General features: G+C 38.1%; 1 protein-coding gene across 1 annotated transcript in view; it reads left to right on the plus strand.

Moving 5' to 3' along the window:
• The window catches only part of DNAJC1 (DnaJ heat shock protein family (Hsp40) member C1), a 107,292-nt gene extending 84,721 nt beyond the window's left edge, over window positions 1-22,571 (plus strand). Inside the window, exons 9-12 of the mRNA XM_071428841.1 lie at window positions 7,410-7,529; window positions 20,243-20,291; window positions 20,748-21,223; window positions 22,355-22,571. Coding sequence (XP_071284942.1) covers window positions 7,410-7,529; window positions 20,243-20,291; window positions 20,748-21,223; window positions 22,355-22,423 — 714 coding nt within the window. The 3' untranslated portion in view covers window positions 22,424-22,571. The remainder of the gene's footprint in view (window positions 1-7,409; window positions 7,530-20,242; window positions 20,292-20,747; window positions 21,224-22,354) is intronic.
• The last annotated feature ends 230 nt before the right edge of the window (window positions 22,572-22,801 follow it).

The raw sequence follows: 22,801 nt of genomic DNA on the forward strand, positions 1-22,801 counted from the left end.
ATTCTGCGTATTTATTAAGTTGTCAGTGGAATTCAGGGACTTTTACAGGCCTGTACTTTCAACAACTCTTTAGAGAAAACTAACAAAAAACTGATAGAAAGAGAAGAATTCGTGAGCATCAAGTAAATATGACCTGCAGGGAGTCCTGAACATTGCTTCTATAATGGGAAGTCCTGCCTTAAACCCTCTGTGCTTCATAGAAAGATTAACAAATATGCAGGGAGAAGGTGATCTGATTGATAGTCTCTGCTTGATTTTCCAGAAAGGTCTAACAAGGCTCGTAGGTTTCTAAGGAAAGAAAACAGTCATGGAATAAGAGAAAGGCTATTTCCCAAACAAATCATTAATTAAAAGATGGGAAGTGGAGGGTAGAAATAAATACCTCTTTCAATAGAGCAAGTTTAGCACTGTAGTTTGGCTGAATTTCTGCTAGGAATTTTGCTGTTCAGTGTATTCATATGATGAAGATGGTAATATGGTAAAAAGATGATTCTTGAGGTGAGAAAATTTGTCAGTGGTGGTATTGTGTGGAACAGTGAACATGAGAGCAAACACTGAAGAACTGCAGAGTGATCTTAGGAGTTTGACTGCTTGGGCAATAAAGCAGCAGCAAAGTTTCCCAGTGTATAAATACAAAGTGATGCAAAGATTGATACAGGGATGACTTCCAAACTTCATGTGCAAGATAATGAGCTCTGAGCTGACCTTGATCCTTAAGGAGTTATCAGTGCTGGCTTCATTGAGAATATCAGCTCAGGATCATGCCAAAAACCCATACAAATCGTTAGAAATTATTAAGAAAAGAATAGAGAGCAAAACAGAGGAATCCTTATTTCAGTGTTAACTTATGATTAATCCTGCTCTGTGCAGTTTGATACCTCTTTTAAAGAGGTTGGTTACAATGGAATTCCAGGTGGTTTAGAAAAACACATCATGGGAACTATTATGTGTAACATGGCTTTATAGCTGAGTAGATCAGAGCTCTTGAGCCAGAAAGAGAAAACTTACAGGGAAATACTCTTGGGGGGTGTTTTGAACAAATTTGTAAGTGACATGGAAGTCACTAGATGCAGACTATTTGGAGGTGACTCTCTGAAAGCCAAGAGCCGGATGTCATCAAAGCTGATGGGAGCCAGGTTCAAACACAAAATAAGCTGAATTCTTGTATAGTGAGTAGCAGATATGTGCAGCTCCTCATGAACATGATGTTGCAAATCCAGAAAGTTTACATAGGTTCATGGGTAACTGGAAAAAATGGAAAAACAGATTAATTGAGATAAATAAAATCTAAATAGATAAAATAAATCAGGCTAGAGAAGTTGCTTGAGATGAAAATAACTGGAGGTGGGAGAATATTAGGGGGATGGAAGGTAACCTATATGCTTGCCTTCATCTAACTCCTGTATGTGCATATGGTCCATGTTTTTTCAGAGCAGGGTGGGACTGAAAAGAATGAATGATAAACATAATCTTTCTTGTTATCACAAAGTTTTTTGCTGCTGCACTCCCTGAGCACAAATGATGTGCTTACTGACCTGCTCTGACCATTGCTCTGAAACAGCATAGCTGTCTTTGTTTTTGTTGGCTCACCTAATAAAAACAGTACTAGTGAAAGTTGGATGTGAGTAAGAGCCTTGAAGGACCAAAGGGTTATATATGAACATGTGGCTTTGAATATGATGAGTTCAGATGATTAATACCCTTTAGCTGATCTTGAGAGTTTCACAAGAGATCTTTAGAACTGGAGCAAGACCCTTTGTGTTCAGCAACAGCAAGATCACAATGCCAAATGTGTATTAGACTAGATAAAACAAGACTGACTTCAGACTTCTTGTAGGTAAAGCAAGAGATTGTGACAATGTAGAAGATTATTGTAATAAAAATAAGACATTATGAGCAAAAAATTAAATCTGAAAACTTTCACGTTCTGTTCCTTAGTTACTGAACCTAAACACCACTGTCTTGTAGGTTAAATGTTTTCTGATTTGCAGAATTGTCCACAGTTTTACTAGGACCCTTGGTCTAAAAATATTTGTACAGGTATTTTTAAACAGATGCTGCCACACACTTTATTTGCAAGATCTGGGACTAGATGTGCTCAAAATCAGTGAATCACCAAAATTAAATGAATTGTAGCGCAAGGTTCTAAGTAGATTGAAGCTTTAGCCAAACTTCCATACAACAGTGATTTTAATTATACAGTGTATATATTTTTTTTAATTATACAGAATATACAGTATATTGATGACAGGAAGAAATTATTTAAAGCTAAAATTTCATGTAGAAAAATCAAATTATTTCAATGTCAAGGTACTGTAAATGACTCTGAAAGTTTCCTTTAAAACTCTCAAATACCAGCCACTTCCCCATTTTATCAATAAAAGCATATGTAGTTTTATACTTATTAACAGGATTAAATGAGTCAGACTTATCTTGACAAGAAATGCTTTGTTGTCTAAAAACTTGCTTTTAATGTAATTGAAAATAGTGTTGCTCATATTTTAAAAAATCCTAATAGTGTTAAAGCTGTCATGCTGAAAGAGGTGGGATGGAATTGCCAAGTGCAGATGCCCATGTAAGAGTGATGCTGAACAATAAACCACATTCATATTTCTTTTCTATAGAAAGTGCATGGCGGTTTGGGTGAACTAATCCCTCAATATTGCCAGCTATGTACAATAAATCATGCTAAAGGATTATTATTTATGGGAATGCTATGAATTTTTTTGTATCTACACTTGTAGCTTATTTTCATTTTAAAGACTTTAGACCATAACTCTGTACTTTTAATTTTGTATTCAGTATGGGGAATTAATCCCAGAATGGGGCTTTTTGGATGCAAAATCTGAATGCTTGTGTAGTAACAACAGCTGTCCCCTCACCATGTGGTGTCTTCCATTGCTTTACTGTAGAGATGAATTTTGGCCCAGTGTTTCAGTAATATTGGACACACATGGTTTTAGGTGACAAAGCAGTATGTTTATGCATTCATTTGACTCTTGCAGTTACAGTTGGCTACAGATTAGAACAGGGAGAATACATTCACACCATGACCACCCTCGTAGCTGCTTGTAGTACTTGGATCACAGTAGGCGCTGTTGCATCTAAAGACACAATTAACTGTTGCTGAGGAATTGCAAATTCACAAAAGCTCCTTTACAGCTTTTGCTGTTGAGAGTGGATTTTCTAAAAAAAAAAAACAAAAAACTTTTTCAGAGGTTTTCCAAATTTATAAATGTTTTAGATCTTCACATTCTAAAATTATTGTCAGCTTGAAATAAGATTAAGAAGTTGATATTTTAATGTAGCTAATGAATTCATGTGCCCTGAATTAGCTATGTAATTAACTACAGATCTGCCAAATGATTGTAGTTTTGTCCATTATTTAGGAAGATAACCTCAAGAGTTCTGTCATATTTACAAGTGGTTAGTAAAACTGTGAGCACAAATCAAAGCTTACAGAAAAGTCTGAAAATAAAACTTAGCAGAAAGCTTCCGACATCTGTATATCACTGAAAAGATCATCTTGATTTCCATGTGTAATTGTTTAGATATGCTTTGGATATGGTAAGAGAGACTAGCTGTGAATGTAGCTGTGAATGTAGCTGTGAATCTATTATAAATACACCACAAACAAACAAACCACCAAGTTTTAGTACAAATTAAATAGAAAATTACGGTAAAACCACATATTAACCCTAATTTTGAAGTATGAAATTTGATTTTTAAACAAAAGGCTTTTAACCAGAACTCCTTAGGAGAATTCATTATTTAGATTACAGTGATAAAATTTTTTATAAGTAGAACATTCAGCACTAGATATCTTTCTTTACAAAAATCCCTGAGAAATATTTTAATTTAAAATGTCTATATGGAATATAATGTAATAAAGGTATATAGTATATTGACATGTTTAAACTAGTAAAAATAATCAGGCTATTTTGTAATGTGGAGATTTTTCCATGTATGTCATTTCTTCTGTAGGCTAGGGTGTAATTGTATAATGCAAGCAATGTATGTGTGAGATCTCTCTCACACACACACACACAACACACACAACACACACACACACACACACACACACGTTACTTAAGCGTCTTGTGTTTGAATCATCAGAGATAATTCATTTTATTCTTGTATTAAAAACTATGAATGTTTGAGGCTTTCAGCATTGAATAAAGGACTACATGGATCCAAACCAGGACGATTGATAAAATCCTTGCTACTATTGGCTATTATTTACTGTCTTTTAAGTGGCAGGTTGTATTTATGCCAATTTATCTGCTTCAGGGAACACTCTTGATAGCAGAACAAAGTGAATAAAAGTAGTTTGCTTTGCAAATGAATGCAAATGGTGAAGCCTTTCGGGAAGCCCTTTAACGGGAGCAATGCACTTTGATTATGAGTGAAGCTGCCATTTGGACATGGTGAAAAGAGCACGCTTGAACCATTGATTGGGGGAGACAGTAAAAAGTCAGGAAGGGCCCCGTTAAGCTTGCAGTGCAGCGGGCGGATGTCAGTGTGGTTAGAGCACAGTGGGAGAATGACAGGCAGGATTAGTGTCAGGGAGAAGCTTTGCTGTAGTTGTGGAGATGGTCCCTGGGGTCACTCACCTCTGACTGTTGTTCTGTGCTGATGGCTCTGTAATGCAAACCGCTTGATATGTGCCTGTTCATTATCAGAAATGGTGATTAGAAGAGGTATGTCATAAAGAATTCCTTAAAATTAAATAAAATAGCAAGCCACTGATGATAACAAAGATTTGGCTCTGCAGTCGTTGCCAAAGATGCTGCAAACGTCAAAGACGGTTACTGCGTTTTGCCTTCTGAGGCAAACGCGATTTCATGCCTTAAACTGCTCTAATTGTGTGTTCCTTGCTTTGTTCACTTTTATTTGGCCGTTATGAAGACAGTCATTGTTAACAGCTTGGCATGTAGTTAGAGTAAAACATTTTTATATCTTTTGGTTATTGAGTAGGGGAAGCATCCGGTCTGGTTTTGTGGCATAACTGCATTTTAGGGAGGGGGAGGGATGTTGTTTAATCGTCTTGATGGAACATTAGAGTCAACAGATTTCATTCCTGGTTCATGCTAGAGTGCAAAAAGACAGGATGGTAACAATGACAAGCTAAGATGACTGTTTCATTTAGAGGCTTTTTTAATATGTCAAAATGGAGATACTCTTTGTGTCTTTACTGAAAAAATATTAGATAGGCAATTAAGTAAATGTTTAAAATCTTGTGTCTTAAACTGTGATTTAATCATGGAGTCATTTAGGTTGGGAAGGGCTGTTCAGATCATTGACTCTAACCATTAATCCAGCTCTATGAAGCCCACCAAGTGTCACATCCACACACGGTCTTTTAAATACCTGCAGGGATGGCAATTCCACCACTTCCCTGGGCAGCCTGTTGCAATGCTCAAAAACACTTTTGCTGAAGAAACTTTTCCTGATATGTAATCTAAAACTCCCCTGGCACTACTTGAGGCCATTTCCTCTTGTCCTAGATCTTATTAGCTGGGAAAGAGATCAGTCCCCACCTCGCCACAGCTTCCTATCTCAGGGAGCTGTAGAGAGCAATAAGATCTCCTCTGAGCCTCCCTTTCTCCAGGCTAAACATCCCCAGCTCCCTCAGCTGCTCCTCATCAGACTTGTGCTGCAGACCCTTCCCCAGCTCCATTGCCCTTCTCTGGACTCTCTCCAGCACCTCAATGTCCTTCTTGTAGTGAGGGGCACAGAACTGAACCCAGAATTCAAGGTGTGGCCTCACCAGTGCTGAGTGAGGATGATCAGGGGGATGTTCTCTGCCCTGGTCCTGCTGCCACTCCATAGCTGAGCCAGGCCAGGATGCCATTGGCCTCTTGGCCACCTGGGCACTCTGTGGCTCATGTTCAGCTGCTGTTGAGCAGCACCCCCAGCACCTTTCCCTCCAGGCATCTTTGCAGCCACTCTGCCCCAGGCTGTAGCTGCAGGGGTTGTTGTGAGCAAGGGCAGGAGCAGGCCCAGGCACTCGGCCTTGTTGGACCTCAGAGCTCTGGGCTCTCCCCATCAGTGCAGCCTGTGCAGATGCCCCTGCAGAGCCTTCCTGCCCTCCAGCAGCTCAACACTCCCACCCAGCTCGCTGTGTCTGCAGGCTGCCTGAGGGTGCCCTGGATCCCCTCATGTGGGTCATTGATAAAGACATTGAACAGAGCTGTGCCAGCACTGAGCCCTGGGCAGCGCTGCTGGCTGCAATTCCATTCACCAGCAGCCTCTGGGCCCGGCCGTGCCAACAGCTTCACACCCATGCAACGGAGCCCCAGGCAAGCCATGAGCAGCCAGTTCCTGCAGGAGATGCTGTGGGCAGTGGTGGCCAAGGCTTTCCTGAAGTCCAGGTAGGCACATCCACAGCCTTTCACCCATCCACTAAGTGGTCATCTTATCACAGAAAAGGAGACCAGGTCAGGCAAGCAGGACCTGCCTTTCACAAACCTGGGCTGGCTGGGCCTGATCCCCTGGCTGTCCTGCACATATGATGGCACTCAAGAGGATCTGCTCCATGGCCTTCCCTGGCACCAAGGTCAGACTGACAGACCTGTACTTCCCTGGATCTTCTTTCTAACTCCTCTTCTCAATGGGTGTTGCATTTGGAAAGCTGTTGTGAACTGAGACCTCTCCAGTCAGCTGGGTTTGCTGGTAAATATTTGAAAGGGACTCAGTGAGCACTTTGTTCAGCTCCCTCAGTTCCTGTGGTTGGATCCCATCCAGCCCCATGGACTTGTGTGTGTCAGGTCACTGGCCATTTTTCCTTGGATTATGGGGGCTTCACTGTGTTCTGTCTTCCAGGTCAGGGACTGGGTACATGGAGACCAGTGGATCTTTCCCTTAAAGGCTGAGGCAAAGGGGAAGTATGAAGTACCTCAACCTTTTCCTCATCCTGTGTCATTGTTTCTGCCTATGTCTAGTAAAAGATGGTGATTCTCCTTAGCTCTCCTTTTGTTGCTCATGGATTTGCAGAAACAGTTTTTGGCTTTTATGGCAGTAGTGAGATTAAGTTCTTATTGGACTTGGGCTCATCTAATTTTTGCATAACCTCATAATCTAATAAAAGTATTGTTGAGTATTATCTTTACTGCATTTTGTAGTGTTATGTATGTTGTATTAAATAATAGAAATTAAATGTGTTATTCTACATAATAGACAAAGTGCAATTTTTGAGTGTTCAGAATTTTTAGTGTCTTACTGTTGGTCAGTACTTACTTTTGTTTTTATCTATTTTCAGCAACAAGACACAGAGAAGATACCCAGATTTATTTTTTCTTTACCTTATTAGATTAATTTGTTTAAAGATTTTTTTTTTGTCCATATATTACCTTGCAAATAAATGTCCAATATTCCAGTGTAATGAATGTTTTACAAATGTTTTACAGGCACCTGAATGGACAGAGGAGGACCTGAGCCAGCTGACAAGAAGTATGGTTAAGTTCCCAGGGGGGACCCCCGGTCGATGGGAAAAGATTGCTCACGAATTGGGTCGATCAGTGGCAGATGTGAGTGCACTCAGATTTGCATTGTGTAGAGGATGACAAACCAGAACAAGACAGGCAGTGTAGAAGGCAGATATGGGGGCTGACATTGTCTTTTGAGAGAAGCTACAATCCTTTTAGGACCTGGAAGTGAACCATTAACTAACCTTGCAAGAAGCAGATGTCAGCCAGTATCACCCTCCACAATTAACAGCTGTAACTGATCAGCTGGATGGGGGATTCTGGTGCTTACAAACTTCAGCTACTGTAACCCAATAACAGAAAAACAATGAACTGCAGGTTTTGTAGTAACCTTCTTTCACTGCAAGTGAATGTTTGTGTGACTTGGTTAAAGATTACATCTCTGTTTCAAGCCAGTCCTTAAAAAATGCATATTAGCTAATGGTGTTTTGACAGGTGGTTTCCATTAATTAAGCAGAAATATCTTTACAAATTTTAAAACTATGTAATATGCATGATACAATTTCAGTGCCTTTTTCAGTATTATAGCATGCTTTAAAATTATATTATGTAAAATAATGTCTTTGTTAATCCATATTTTATAGTATATACCAGATACCAAAGCTTGTACTTACGTTTTTTAAGTGTTATGATCTTAAAACCCTTAGGGGTAGGCTGTAAAAGACTTTGCCTTTTCAAGCAATAGATCACTAGAACATGTTGTAGTGTCTACTTAGGACCATTTGAAAGCCCTTTCAGCTGACCCTGTTTTATAGGCTCTGTAGGGGTTAATGAGAATAACATTTAAATCTGTTCATGTACATTTTGAGATTAGATGTTCTTTATTTATCATGCTTCAGGAATTATCTTAAATAATGGAAAACAAAGCCACTGACTACAGTGAAATATTATATCCCTCTGGGAAATTTGTGTACTTCTTAATTTTTTTTCATTGTTAATATAATCACAAAAAGATATTTTGAGAACTTAGTTTTCAAGTTTTAATGCACCTATACTGTTCTGATACATATACTAAAAAAATAAGTCTTTTGCACTATTCTAATTTTAGAACAATACATTATTTGCAAAATAGTGTACATAAACAAGAAGTAACCAACTTGCTAATCAAATTAAATTAGGGTCTTTAAGGTTTATTGTGTTCATACTTGAAGTATTCATGCTACTGAACTGACTAAACTGAATAATACTAAATTTTAATAATAATAATAATAAACTTTATCATAATACTACTAATACTGAAATTTATTAAAAAGATGCTACATGTTACTGATCTTAACAGCAAAAATATTTCACATATGTTGGTAGTATACAGTGTTCATGGCAAAGAGCTTTTGAGATGGGTTTGGAAAATTTGATTATCTTGATACAGATAGTACAGACATGTGGAATGATTCTTCATACATCCATCACAAAACTAACACTATCCTCAGATTGCCTTTTGCATCCACTGCCTGCTTTATTCCTTGACTTGGGTGTATTAAGAATCCTTTGCATAATATATTTGGCCGTTGTACTTGGACACATCCAGTACTGGAAAGAAAAAATCAAACTTGTTTCTTCCATTAAATGAGAGGTCGTCAGCAACTTGCTGTTTTGTTTCAGTGAGTAGGAAAGAGAAATGAAGGACATGTGATTGTTCTAAGAGCTGTCATTTTCTTGTATGAAAAAAGGAATTTCCAGGATTTTTATGTGTGGAGGAAGGTCTGAGTGTAATCCTTTTTACTTCTAGTAACCTCCAACTATATGGTTAATGTAATTATTATCCACACAAGTTTTTACTTCTCTAAAAATTTTCAACTGCTGCTAGTGCTACGTCACTTTCCTGACACAAACTAATTATTAGAGTTTCTGCTACTTTTATCACTGCATTACACAGAATTGCAGCAATTAGGTATTATGAGGAAACAGAAACGAGTATTTTACAAAATGAATGTTTTAAACAAAAGCTTCATGGGAACTTCTTTGGGCCTCAGATTGTTACTGCATCAGTACTAGAAATGGTGAAACTGGAAACTACTTCAGATATATCTATTCAGTAAGATTTCAATATTCAATAAGAAGTAGAACTTATCCTTTATATTTCTTGAAGATTACATAGAATCTAAATTCACAGCAAAGACTCATATTTTGTTTGGGCATCACCATAATTAGATAAAAAATGTTATGGTAAAGCTGCAGGAGAAACTTCTGGGTTGTTAACTTTGTGCGCAGTAAAAAGGTGCTTGCACGTGCAGGCAGCATCTGCTGCCCAAACAGCTGCTCCCTGTGTCTGCTGGGAGCAGGGCAAGGGGATAAGTTCTGGTGTACAAGGTGCTGCTTTGAAACAGCTTGTGTAGCAGAGGTTGGGGATGCCTTGCTTACAGCTGGTTTAACAGGAGCCAACCAGAGAGGGTTTGAAGTATGTATTAGCTAGCAAAAGTACTATGTCCTGAAAAACATTCAAGGATGAATTTGAATTTGGTTTTCTAACATTTTCTAGTACAGGAAATACTTTGTAAGAATTTGAGATTAGTGTCTGCTTCTTTCTTCTCCTGCAAAGCATCAAGAGCAGTAAGGCTCAATTTTCCTTTCACAGTTAGAGAATTATGATAGAAAGGATTGATAAGGTACAGTGTGCTTGCTTCTGAGTGATTTTATGCATTCAGACCTTATTTAATAGTAGATTAGCTAAATAGGTATTCCTAAAGATAGCTCAGAGTAATCCAGTCCAAAATGCTGTCTCCATTGTTGCTTCTGTCTCAAAGCTTTCTTCCTCAGAAAAAAAAAAGTTACAAAAAAATCTCAAAACTTTTTAAAGAATAAACTGAAACCATTCATGTATATTGGAAGAGCATCAGTGAAATTCAGTCCCTCTAATCACCCCAAATAAATTCTGTCTTAAATTTATTCCTTTTTTTTTAAGAAATAAATTCCTACTACGTCCTACTGTGTTTCCACTAGCAATTTTTAGGCAGTGGAAAGCAGTGACTTGAGGAGAGTGTTCTTGACTTTTTTGAACTTTACAGCTTCATGGTGTTGCTTTAACTTACTGCATCCTTAGTTTGTGTCTAGTTTTCAGTATTGCACTTAAACATGTGGTTTGATAGCAAGAGTCCAGATGAGAATAATATGTTCCTAAAATGTTATCTACAAGGGAAGATTGTGAAGGAATTCATGTTGTTGAACTTAAAAAAAAAAAAATTAACTGAGAATGTAAGTATTCAACTGCATAAAAAGAAAACCATAATGAGGAAGGGTCTTGTCCACTGTAGTAGTCTTACAGGGCAAGTTTTTGCCTCAAATTTAATCAGAGGCTGCAGTTAGACACTGAAGGACAAAGAATTACAATGGAGGTGATAAAACAGTGGAATAAGCTGCTCCATATTTGTTGAGTCTCCATATTTGTGGGCCTTTTAAGAGTGGGTTACAGAAACATCTGCAAGAAACAACATCAATGCAGTGGTTCTGCCTGAGGTTAGGTCCTTCTCTTCCTATGGTCTGTGATTACACTAGCAAGTGCAAGCTATCTGGGAGGAAAAGGGAGTAAAAAAACCTTCCCTACAATTGGAAGCATGTGTGAATTTGCTTTTAAAAATGTAGAATTAAAGCCAGATAGTCACCAAGGTTGGCCAGTAATCACTGCATATACCTTAGCTTGACTTACTTAATTCAGGAATTCCTAATAGTGTTCCTTCAATGTTTTTCTTGTCTACTGCTATTCAGGTTAGTGTTTTGTAGACATTTAGTTTGTTAATTGTTATTTCCCAAAGCACAGCCCAAATAAGGATTACTGTAAGGCCCATTATATGGGTATGTCTAGCAGATTCCCTGTGCAAACAAGTACATCCACCCTACAAGTGATGCAGGCTGCTGGGAAAGTGCCAGCCAAACTCCAGCAATAAACAGCTACAGCCATGCTGTAGTGCCCCTGAGCTCATTCAGCTCCCCTGTTTCTGTTTATGCTGCCTCATGTGATACCAGAATAAATGTCTTTGCAGCATATTCCTGTGCTTTTCACCTCAGAGCAAGGGCAGGCTTGAGGCTGTGGTACTGACATACTGGAGGAAGGGTTTCTACTTCACTTCTGGCATGGTGAATGTTTATCTTGTCTCTCTTTGGGAAGACATCTTTTAACAGCCAGTGAATGATCATCCCAAAATAGATGAGGTTAAGTTGTGCTCACTTTATCAGTATGTTTAATGATTTAAATTGCTAATTGTCACTTCAGTATGTGCATATAGGGAATTTAGCAATCTTTTCCTATGAAGATGGTTTTCAGCTGGCTTAGTATAATGAAATCTTATTGCTTTCACAACTGAAAGCTTCTGCAGCTTTTTAAGTCATTTTTATTGCAATTGACTGTTCTTGTAAATTAGGTTTTCAAGTATTTTGATTATGAAAGGGAAATGGAGTTCAGTTAACTCTAATCAGGATTCCTGCCTGCTGACCTGGTTACCTGTACCACTGCTCTCTGTCATCCTCCAAACATCTGTTCTTTGACCCATTTTCCTTGCTGAATTTGTTGCCCCAGGGTTAGTTCTCATTCCTGTCTGCCAATACTTAAGGAAATAATTGACCTTTTAAAACAAAATAAAAAAGTTATGTTTGAATTTCCTAAGCACTGTGAACACTCTACAACATAGTATAAATAATGAATGGAGTGGAGTTGCAATACTATTATTTCTGCAAAAATGATATTGTTTAATTTGACAAATGCTAAGCCTTATGAAGATTTGTAGTAATGATTGTCAGCTTTTGCTGAATTTAAAAATTGAGGAAAAGCACTTAGATGTGAAATTATAGAAGTATATTGTACTTGACAATACCAACCTTTATAGATAAAAAGTTAAAAAAAAAATATTTGCTGAAAGGCATAAATTAATTTCAGTAACTACAAAGGACGTTCAAATTGTAAAAATAATAGAGGAAGTAAAAGCTGTCTGGCATGCCAAACAGACTTTAATGTGATTATTAGGTACAGGTTTTTTGAATTAAAGGCAAAGAGATCTCAGATTTCATACTTGTGAAGTAATATCATTCAGTTGTCTTACAGGATTTAAACTGATTCTGTTTGCTCCTGCAGTCACTAATCTCATGCATTTGTGTTGCAAAAACAGACTGATTGGGATTTGCTGCTTGTATAGAAGAACACTGAGGTAGACAGCAAAACAATAGCCAGGTGGCAGACATTCTGAATTACCATGAGACCTGAAAGCATAAGGTTTGGGGGGGTGGGTGCATATTTTGTGATATCTCTTGTATGCCCAAGCAACAGTTTCAGCCTGTAAGTCTGACTGTGAGAGTTCATACTCATTACACTTCATATGCCATTGTAAAGTAGATTTCTTATTTGTGACAAAGGCAAGCTCATTACTTTGCTAACAAGAAAACATCTATATGAGAAGTGGTCCATATGTAAAAGCTCATGAATTTATTAGGTCTTTTGCTTCTGGAGATTAACTGTTTTCCTAAGACTGTTTTATATTTCATTTTGTGTACTGTGTCTGTGTTAACTCAGTTACAGCGCAATCCAGTTGTGGATATTCTGAAACACTCACCCTTAGCAGTTTGCATATATTTATGTAATCAATAGTTCTCCCAGTTGCTTATTGAAGTATAAAGACCTAGATCGAGGTCCAAGAGAGGTTATGAATATCTGAGATGGGGTTTAGATAATACATAGGCCATGCAGACCCCTCAGTCTGAGAGTGAAGTCTTCAAAACACCTGGCTAATCCCACAGACACACCAGAGTGATTCTCTTGATACTTGGAGGCAGGAAAAGGTGGTTGCTGTTCACAGAATTCTCACTGTAGTTTTATTCTGTGCACGCCTACAGTTGTCCCTGCCATTTTTACAAGATTGGGCAGAGCAATGTCCCTTATAAACAAAATGGATTTTCATCTCATAAAGCATGACCAGAGCATTCTTTCACTTAAAGGAAAAAGTTTTTTTACAGAAGGCAGTGGGACAGCAATTTTGGTCCAAATAGATGGTTTGTGAAGGGGTTAAGCCAGTGATGCTGCAGCTTTTTATAGAGTGGTGTAAATTAATGTAATGTCTCACAAAGCTCACAGTGAGCTGGGTTTGAATTTCTTTGCAGAATTCAAGTTTCTGACAGTCAAGAAAGGTAATGCATTTTGCATCATCAGTAACAAAATAAGATGTCCAAGTACTTGTTGCAGTGGGAATTTGAGTCAAACTTCTCTCCTGCATGAGTGCCCATAGGGTTGAGCTAAAGACTCTCTCATGGATTTTAACTGACAAAAAACAAGCACAGTATAAAGTCTCCAGCATTATCACAAGTCTAATTCCAAAGTTCTTCCTCTTGTGTTCTGAAAAAAGGAACAATTCTTTTGCTGCTTTAAATTAACTGGGGACTTAAACTGGAGAAAGTTCTACATCTGCTGATTTAGGTCAAATTTGCCTTTTTCATGGGCCACATATTTAACTGCCTCATAATAAAACTTATGGTTGTTTTGGGTATTTCTGTTGCTGTGGCAAAGTTCAGAATCACACATGGCTTCAAAGTCCATAAGCATAATAAAATTGCATTGTTGCTGGCAGCAACTCTTGGTTCTAAGCAAATTCATTTAAGTTCATAGCATGTTTTGTAGTTCTTTCAAGAATGTTATCCTTAAAATACTCATTTGCTGTGTTAGTATGAAATTTAACCTACACAGTGGCTAGAGATTAGTTGCATTACCAACTTTTGGGAAAGTTTGGAACGCCCTACTAAGCTGTCTCAAGCAGTGCCAAAAAAAAGGTACATCTGATTTGAAATACTTATTTCAAGTGGTCTTATAAGTAGCAAATGAGGATACTTGGAAAATGGAGAATGATTTGGCTCAATGTCTCAGGATTTGAAGTTTCCACAATCTGGTAAAACTGAAAGACCATTTTAGAAGCTCTTTTAGTGTCTAAAAGGGAAGTCAGTGTATAAAGCAACAAATTTTGAGTCACATGGAAATAAAAGAATGAGTCATTATTGTTGTCTGACTTGTGTCAAACAGTACTTGATACAGTTGTGACTAGTACGAGAAAAGCTGTTTAGGTCTAGGCTGGAAGAAAATTCACACAGCAGGTAGTATTTTGGTTATAAGAGGAGAACTTTAAATTTGGCAAGTTACTCTGTGTGGTTCTGGAAGATCTGTAAATACCTACTACTTTGTCAAAGCCACGAAGGCATTAAAATCCTTCTGTATCTGGCTTTCCCTTGTTAAGAAAAAATGTGATTACAACTCAAATTAGCCTTAAAGATTCAAGAAATTTCTTACTGCTTTATAGCTCTACTTTAACCTCAAGTACTCACAGGCTGTCTCCACAATAATTTTTTCCATAATTACACAAATCTTGGCATTTTTTTCATGACATAACTAGATGGGGAGCATGCAGGAAGATAACTGGGTGCAGAAGACTGCTACTGGGAGTGCAGATTGGTTAGTTAATGCTAAGAAACCATTGCATCTTTACTAAATACTTAGAGAACTTCTGCTCAGGAGGATGCTGGGAGTAACAAAAATGTTACCAGCCTCTCTGGTGTTCAGCAGCACCATAACACCATCCTTCTTTGCAAGAAGTTTATATATGTTTGGAAAGCCAAGTGATGTAGATTTTCTCCCTCTACAAATCCCACATTACTTTCTTAAAATCTCATTAGAACACAAGAGGTTTGTACTTCTGTGAGTCTCTGCTGCAATCCTAATCAAAATACTCTCCTAGAGGAGGATAGAAGGTAGGTTGTTGCCCAGGAGATCCCCAGGAGACAGAGAATGATGAAGGTTCAGTGGCACATTGGTGTGTGCCCTGCAGAGCCGGGCTGGGGGTGGTGCTGGAGGGCTCAGCTGAGCTGGTAGGCCAGTGGCTGCTGCTGTGGGAATGGGGAATTGCTCTTCATCTTCTGCCAAAGGGTTCTGTGTGTCTGTTTAGCACCAGTAGGATCACTGTACCTGACTTTACATGGTTTTCCCTCTAAGTGTGTCATAGTTCTGTGCTTTTTTTATGTCTGCCTTCCCTGCAGGGCGAAAAGTACCCTCTCATTCATGTGATAGCAAAATTTGCTTTTGCCTATGCATCTGAGAGTTTTTTAAGCTGATTCTGATTTTTTTCCCTATATATCTCTGAAGTATCAATTGTGCCATCTGAAAGAGGTGGCAGGTGTCCAGGGTAATAAGAGAGTTAACATCTGGATGGTCATGATGAGGAATGCTTTTACTGCTAGGTGTCTTGTTAAGTAGCAACTAGTCTTTGTGATCTGGACTAATTGTTAGCAGTACAGGAGGAAACCAGCTCTGTCTGGCTTTCATCACGTAAAATCGTCGCACTAATCCCACTTGCTTTTGATAGAATCTTTTTATAGCTGAAGAGCTATTGAAACTGAGTTCAGAAGGGAGTTCTCAGAAGCAAATTGTTCCTGTGGTTTCTTTCTGTACGTCCCATAGTAAGATAGTTTGATTTCTACTCCAGCAATTTGATTGCTTGCATCCAGTTTTTTTGTCATCTTTATCTGTCTAAGGAAATCTGTTTCACTGTGCATGATATTACCTGACTTTATTTGTGACTTCTGTTATCCCTGGTGGACTACAACATTTAAAGTTGATTCCTATAAAATAATGCAGTGTGTCTGTTCAGCAGTACAAATACTTACAGGAATATGAGATCTTCTGTCTTCTGTTTTAAATCAATTTCACAGTCTTGATCCTTATTATTTAAGGTGTCCCCAGATCCAGGATTTCTTAAGGGGGTTGGCTAATACTCTGGTGAAAGCTGTTGTCAGTAACAGCAGGCTAAAAGCACACCTTCTCACAGTCAGGATAAAACTCATAATTTATTATACATGAAAACTGTAATTTTAAAGCATTATGTAGGAACAAATAGCAGTAATAACTACAAGAGTATTCTGCAACTGCTTCATACTTTGAATGAGTTTTTCCAAGTGTGTTATCTGTTAACTAATGAAAAAGCAATAATATCATATAAGCAAGCTATGATAAGTAATTAAACAGAGAAAGAATGGAGCAACTTATGTTGCATAACTTAGTGAGTTTTTATGAATCAGCTAGGAACTAGCTAGTAAATAACACTATTCACCCCTGGAGAGGAAATTTAAATTGATATTAAGGATGTCAAAAAGCATGGAGGAATGAGCAACAGAAGAGTCTGCAGATTTGAGTGGCAAGAACAATGATTAAACTCCAACAGATCAAATTGCAATACAATTTCAGATGTTCCATAGGCTGGATTCCTAATAATCCTCAGCAGTTTAATACTGACATGTTAACGATTCTTGCCCTGTGTCAGCATCTGGAATGCCAATGACAGCTTTGGCTGATGGACACAAATCTGAAGGCTAAATAAGTGATACCTGAACTCTCAGTGAAAAGAGATGGAGTAAACCTGAACTGTACATAGCACCTGGAAAAGGACTGCTGTGTGAAGAAGAAAGCTGACAAAAATAATAATAGACAAATAATCTTCCCCTGTAACCTGTAAATGATGATAGTAAAGCTGTGGGAAGCTTGATGAGTTGTCAAACTTACATCAACTCAAAGTGCTTGTTCAATGTTTGAAATGGTAGATTTTCAGTATCTAAAGCATGCACACAGTTGTTATTTCCAGCTTACCTGGTGAATGTTCAAATTGAAAGTCCATCAAAACATGAACAAATATTCTAAAGCCTTCAAAAGATAAAGTCTTGGAAATATTAGATGTGATGAATGGAGTAACTTAATGCTTGGTTGCCCCAAGCTGTAATGAGTGAAGTTGGCCAACATAAGATAACCTGTGGGAAGACTCTTACTCCAGAATTTTCTGCATGTAAGGGGAAATATTAAATGCAATTGGGATCTGGGAATAAGCCAAAATCCTTCACTGGTCAAATGGAGAGGTATGGTTTAGATTTCAGTCCAAATAGATGTAATATGCAGCAAAATTTATATCTGTGATGGGATACATATACTAACTGAATCTGGGGACACCTGTCTTGTAAATGAAACTGAAATTCAGTTGATTTGCACCTCTTCCAAAGCAAAGTTTGTGTTGCTTGTGTAGTCTCAGCTTGAAAGATAAAATGATAATTGCTGACCTCTGAAAACATCAGAGGTTCAGCAGAGAGAAAACTGAGCTCAGTTGGCACTGAGGCAGCAGCTCATGGTACTTGTCTTTGCTGGCAATTCATTCTGCTCTGTTTTATTCAGGAAATCTTTTCTGCTCTCTTTTTCCTACTTTAAAGATAGCAAAATGGTTTAGAGACAGTTTTCTGCAATCCACAGAGATAGGGCCTTGTCATATTTACAATGAATCTACTGCATCATTGCAGGAAGCTCTAAAAGCTACTTGTTTGCATGGCAAATTCTTCTCCCTCTTTTGAAAATAATCTATTATAATCCAGTTTATATAACATGGTTTCTATTTAAGAGATGCATAGCAGGACACCACTAGGGATCCATTCTGTTCAGCAGTCAAGAATGGTTTCTGCTCCTCTCAGCCTTTTAAATTATTAGTACTGTAGAGACACTGCTAAAGATGGAACACAAACATTTTAATTTTATTATTTTAGATATTTTTAGAATACAAATGTTTTTAAGGAAGGCAATTTCTGTTAATGGATCATATTTTTCAAGCAAGATCCCTTCTATTCTTTCAAAATTGGGATCACAGAGGTCCCAGAACTGTTAGTGCCACTTAAAATTATCTGTTCATATTACAGTATTCTGACATTTTTCTTTGAACAATTAAAACTTTATCGTACTGCAAGAGTAGAAACTGGAGTTTTCTGTGCCAGATGTCTGCCTCTGGATAAAGGTTTTGGTTAATTAGAGTTGGGATTTCATTGTTCAGAGTTTTCATTTGAACTTAATCATCCCAGAAAATGAGGCTTAATTTGTAGGGAAAATAGACCACTTTGCCTTGTTAAGTCTTGCTGTCATTTCCTTAAGGAGATCCAGCACCAGCCTATTTTTACAGCAAACTGCTGCAATTTCGTGGGCAGAAAGGTGGGTGGGAGGAACCAAACAGACCAGACTAGAAGCAGATGGTACCAAGGTATTTTAACTATTGGGGTGCTCACTTATAAATCTTGTCATAGAACAAAAATCCTGAATCTTAATGTTTAATTCTTCTCACAGGAAATGGCTTTACAACCCTCTGGCAGGTTTGCTCTCTAGTGCTGCTCTGAGTAGGGAATAATTGTTATTGTTAACATTAGGTAGCTAAAACAGCAGAAGTCTGTGCTGTGGCTAAATGATTCCTATTGTGGCTAAATCCCACAAATCCCACACAGAGGAATTCCTGACTTTGTAAGTTATGTATTTTTTATTTTTGGTCTGAGCAGCACACTGCCACACACCTTATACTAAAGGGATGTTAACATCTGAGGTCCCAGGTTCAGAGAGCAGGGAGCACAGGGAACCCATCCCATGTAGTAGCAAGTTTGATTCACTGCCTTGCCTGTTCTCATTTTAAGTTTCATTTGAGTGGCTCAGACTACTGGATTTCAATTTCTGGCTTTTTAATAAAGTCCCCACGATCAAAAAGAAAAATAAGGAATTTATATATAGTATTTATAAATCATTTTCAGCAATTGAAAAGATTGTATAATTCTTTGAGTACTACATTTTAAGATTTTTTTTTTTTTGTGATACCTGAATTTGGGGCTGTAGGCTGCCACCTAAAAGGAGCTACAAGAGGGCTGGAGAGGGATTTTTTGCAAGTGCCTGTAGTGATAGGACAAGGGGCAATGGCTTTAAACTGACAGGAAGTAGGTTTAGATGAGATATTAGGAAGAGATTTTTTTCTGTGACATGGTGGGGCACTGGAAAAGGTTCCCCAGAGAAGTCATGGATGCCTGGAAGTATTCAAGGTTTGGTTGGTCCAGTGGAAGGTGTCTTCATTGCAGGAGAGTTGGAACCACATGATCCTTAAGGTCCCTTTCAACCCAAGCCATTCTATAATTCTGTGGTCATTTTATAACAAAGATAATAATTAAAGAATCTTTCTTAATCTTAAATGATGCCTGGCTTGTTACCTGAAGTCTAGAAATTTGGGATGAGGAAGCTCCTTGTTCTGGATTGGGAGAAAGGCTGTTGGTTTGCTTACAAACAGAACAGAATTTGAAACAATCACTTTTTACTCTAAAATATCCAAAAATGCTAAAATGAGTGTTATTTTTCTCCCAGGACAGAGATTTCATTATACACGGAGAAGTTGAATCAAGCAGCTCTCTATCCTCTGGACTATCAGTAATAACTTTTGCTGCAGTACCAGGACTTAGGAGGTGTCTTTGCTGATCTTTGGCAGTCAAACTGTTACCTTTCATTGGGGGACTGAATGCCTGTCCACTTGTGTGCTCCACCGTCTGGACCTGTGTGGGTCATTCTGTTCTTCTGTTGAGTATTGCAAAACTAACGTATAGAAGATAACTCATTTGGTTCTTTTCCTCCTATCCTTGTGGTATTTTTAGGCCAGAAAATTAGGGTTTAACAAGGAAAGAAAATAAAATTTAAGTATCAACTGTGGTGTTTTATGGTGATAGTAATAGAAATGTATAGCATTATTTATTTTATTTTAATGAGCCAGGAATGATTTAGAACAAAATCTGGAAGGTTACTTTAAGCCAGTTTGAACTCCACATATGAGCAAAGGCAGCTAAAGAGCAACAGCCTCACCATATTTATTGTGTCTTCAATGTAGGTGTTTTGTGGTAAGCTAAAAATGAATTCTTCAATAGCCCAAATATTAAATTTTTAATAGTCCTTCATTTTTGTTGTTTTCATGCAGGTTACCCTGAAAGCCAAACAGGTGAAGGATTCTGTTACATATACACCAGGTGTGTGCTGCTGAAAATGGCTGGGTTTGGGTGATAGCTGTGCCTTTCAGAGTCTGCTCTGCAGAGAGATTTTTGCAACCTTGCCTTGCTTTGAGAAAAATGAACTGCTGGGATTCTGAGGGAACATTTCCCTTTAGCTGCATCCTCCTGGATGTATTCCTTTCTTACTCCATTTATTGTGGGGTTTGGTCATTTGTTCAGCTTGCTCTCTTTGTTTCTATCAGTGTGGGAATTTAGTAGCACTTCCTGTAGATCAGATAAGCCCTAATTGGCAAAGTTCATCACCTTGATGATCAAGTGAATGCCTTGATTTCTCAGTTTTTCCTTAAGCTGTCAGTCCAGAAGAGCTTTTTGTCCATTCTGCACTATTCTGAGAACCTTTAATTTGTGGGCAGCTCCTTCTTGTTTGTGGGTTGGTTTGCTTTTTCAGAGTTGTAACAGCAGTGCTTCTAACAGGTATCATTCGGCTCTCGGAGCTTAAAATGCTGGCACACAATTCCAAAAATTACAAAGTCAACATGAATCTGCCAGATCACATAATCACCCAGAGAGAGAGGGAGGAGGAGGTGGAGGAGGGGAACTACAATCTTACATCAGAGCAAATGGATATCCAGGCAGATCCAAAGGAGACCCTAGCAATTGAAACTAGACACCGAAGACGGAAAATTGTCAAAGCACCTGAAATGGCTCTGCTGGCAACAAAAGAGGTACAGGAAGAGAAGGGCAGAGGGAGACGCCAGAAAGATTTTGATAACACTGAGCAAGAGGGAGAGAGTGATGATGAAAGCAGAAGAAGGGAGAAAAGCCGTGCACCAGAAGAACCGTGGACTCAAAATCAACAGAAACTTCTTGAAATGGCCTTGCAGCAGTATTCAAAGGGAACCTCAGATCGCTGGGATAAAATAGCAAAATGCGTTCCTGGAAAAAGCAAGGTATGACTTGTTTTGACAGAACTATAGTATAAACTAAGGGGAAACACATTTGCTACCAATTTATAATTATCTTAAGAATGAGGGTCCATATGTGGTCTCAGTGGTCTTTATGTGGTCTCAGTCCAGACTCAGGTGACCTAAAGAGTGTCACTGTCACGTTTGTTGCTTTATTTAAAATGTTTTTTTCATTTATGTCAGCTTGTTTGGTCTAACACAGAAAATGTTGAAATAACTCCTGTTTCATTTAAAATACCTACCTCTCCTCTGCCTTTCAGATCTTGAATTGCAGGACAAAATTAGATTTTAAAACTAATTTTGATTCAAAGTTAGTAACCAAACATTGATAAACTGCTTTGCTTACATGTTCACAACGCCTTTCTCAACCCATCTTAATGAACAAACAAAATAAGTAATCCATCTGCAAGTGTTAAATGCTCAATAATCTATCTAATATTCTTTTTGTAAGTATAATTTTTAAAAATAGCATTAATTGTCATTGATATAGATGGTGTGTACTAGATTTCCTAATAGTTGTGATAGCTTAGTTTGCTTGCTTAGCCATTGTAGCTGCAGAAGAGCCCTGTAGCATTTGTGGCAAGCACAGTGAGGGAGCTTCCCCAGTGCCTGGGGAAGGATTTGGGTGTCTCTGGGTTGGGAGCTGTTCTGCAGTTTCTGCTGTCAGCAGGTGCTGAGTTAGTGACCTTGGAGGCTCAGCTTAACCTGCCTGCAGTGTGGCTCACACCAGAGTAACTGTTCAAAGCAGACACTGCAATATGGCTGATCCATAACTGCTCTTGCAGTCACTGTCAAGAAGTACTGGGTTTGTGTGCTCTTCAAACAAATAAATGAGCCACTAAGAAATGTAAATTGCAAGTTCATTTTTCTAATCCCTTCTCAAATTCAGTATGCAACTTTAAAACAAGAAGAAAACAACCAACCAACCAAGAAAAAACCCAACAAAAACCCCACAACAAAAAAAAAACAAACCACAAACAAAACCAGACCCAAGCAAAAAAAAACCCTAGACAACCCCCAGAACACAGCTCTTCTTCTAGAATGAAGTAGCATGTATAGAGTTAAAAGAGTACTAAAATACCAACCTTTGAATAACACTTTTGTGTTTCCTTTCAGGAGGAGTGTATAGCAAGATACAAGTTGCTTGTTGAACTGGTACAAAAGAAAAAAATGGCTAAAAGCTGAATGTTGAGAGCAAGAAGAGATGTAGTTCATCTTTGTCAAAATGGGGTTTTAAATCTCATATGCAGGAAACCGCATTTTTGTACCTCAGTATTTCTATATGTCATGTGCCTTAGTAAAAGAAAATATTAATAAATCTTATACCATCTTACCTGGTTTGTGTGTTGAAGAATGAAGGTGCATTTGTATTGAAGAGCTGCTTATGCAGATGTGTGATCACAGTGTCTAAAAGTGAGCAGAGCTGCAGGAAAACCCCCTCTGATAATCACATACTGAATCTGGTAGGTTTGCATCCAGTGGATGTACAAATAACTTGCATTTGTTTTGAAAGATAGAATTGACCTGAAACTGTTAAGCAAGCACAAGAGTAATGAAACACTG

Source organism: Agelaius tricolor, unplaced genomic scaffold (assembly GCF_023055355.1).
Source record: "Agelaius tricolor isolate 1412-34295 unplaced genomic scaffold, bAgeTri1.0.p SCAF_6, whole genome shotgun sequence".
NCBI lineage: Eukaryota > Metazoa > Chordata > Aves > Passeriformes > Icteridae > Agelaius > Agelaius tricolor.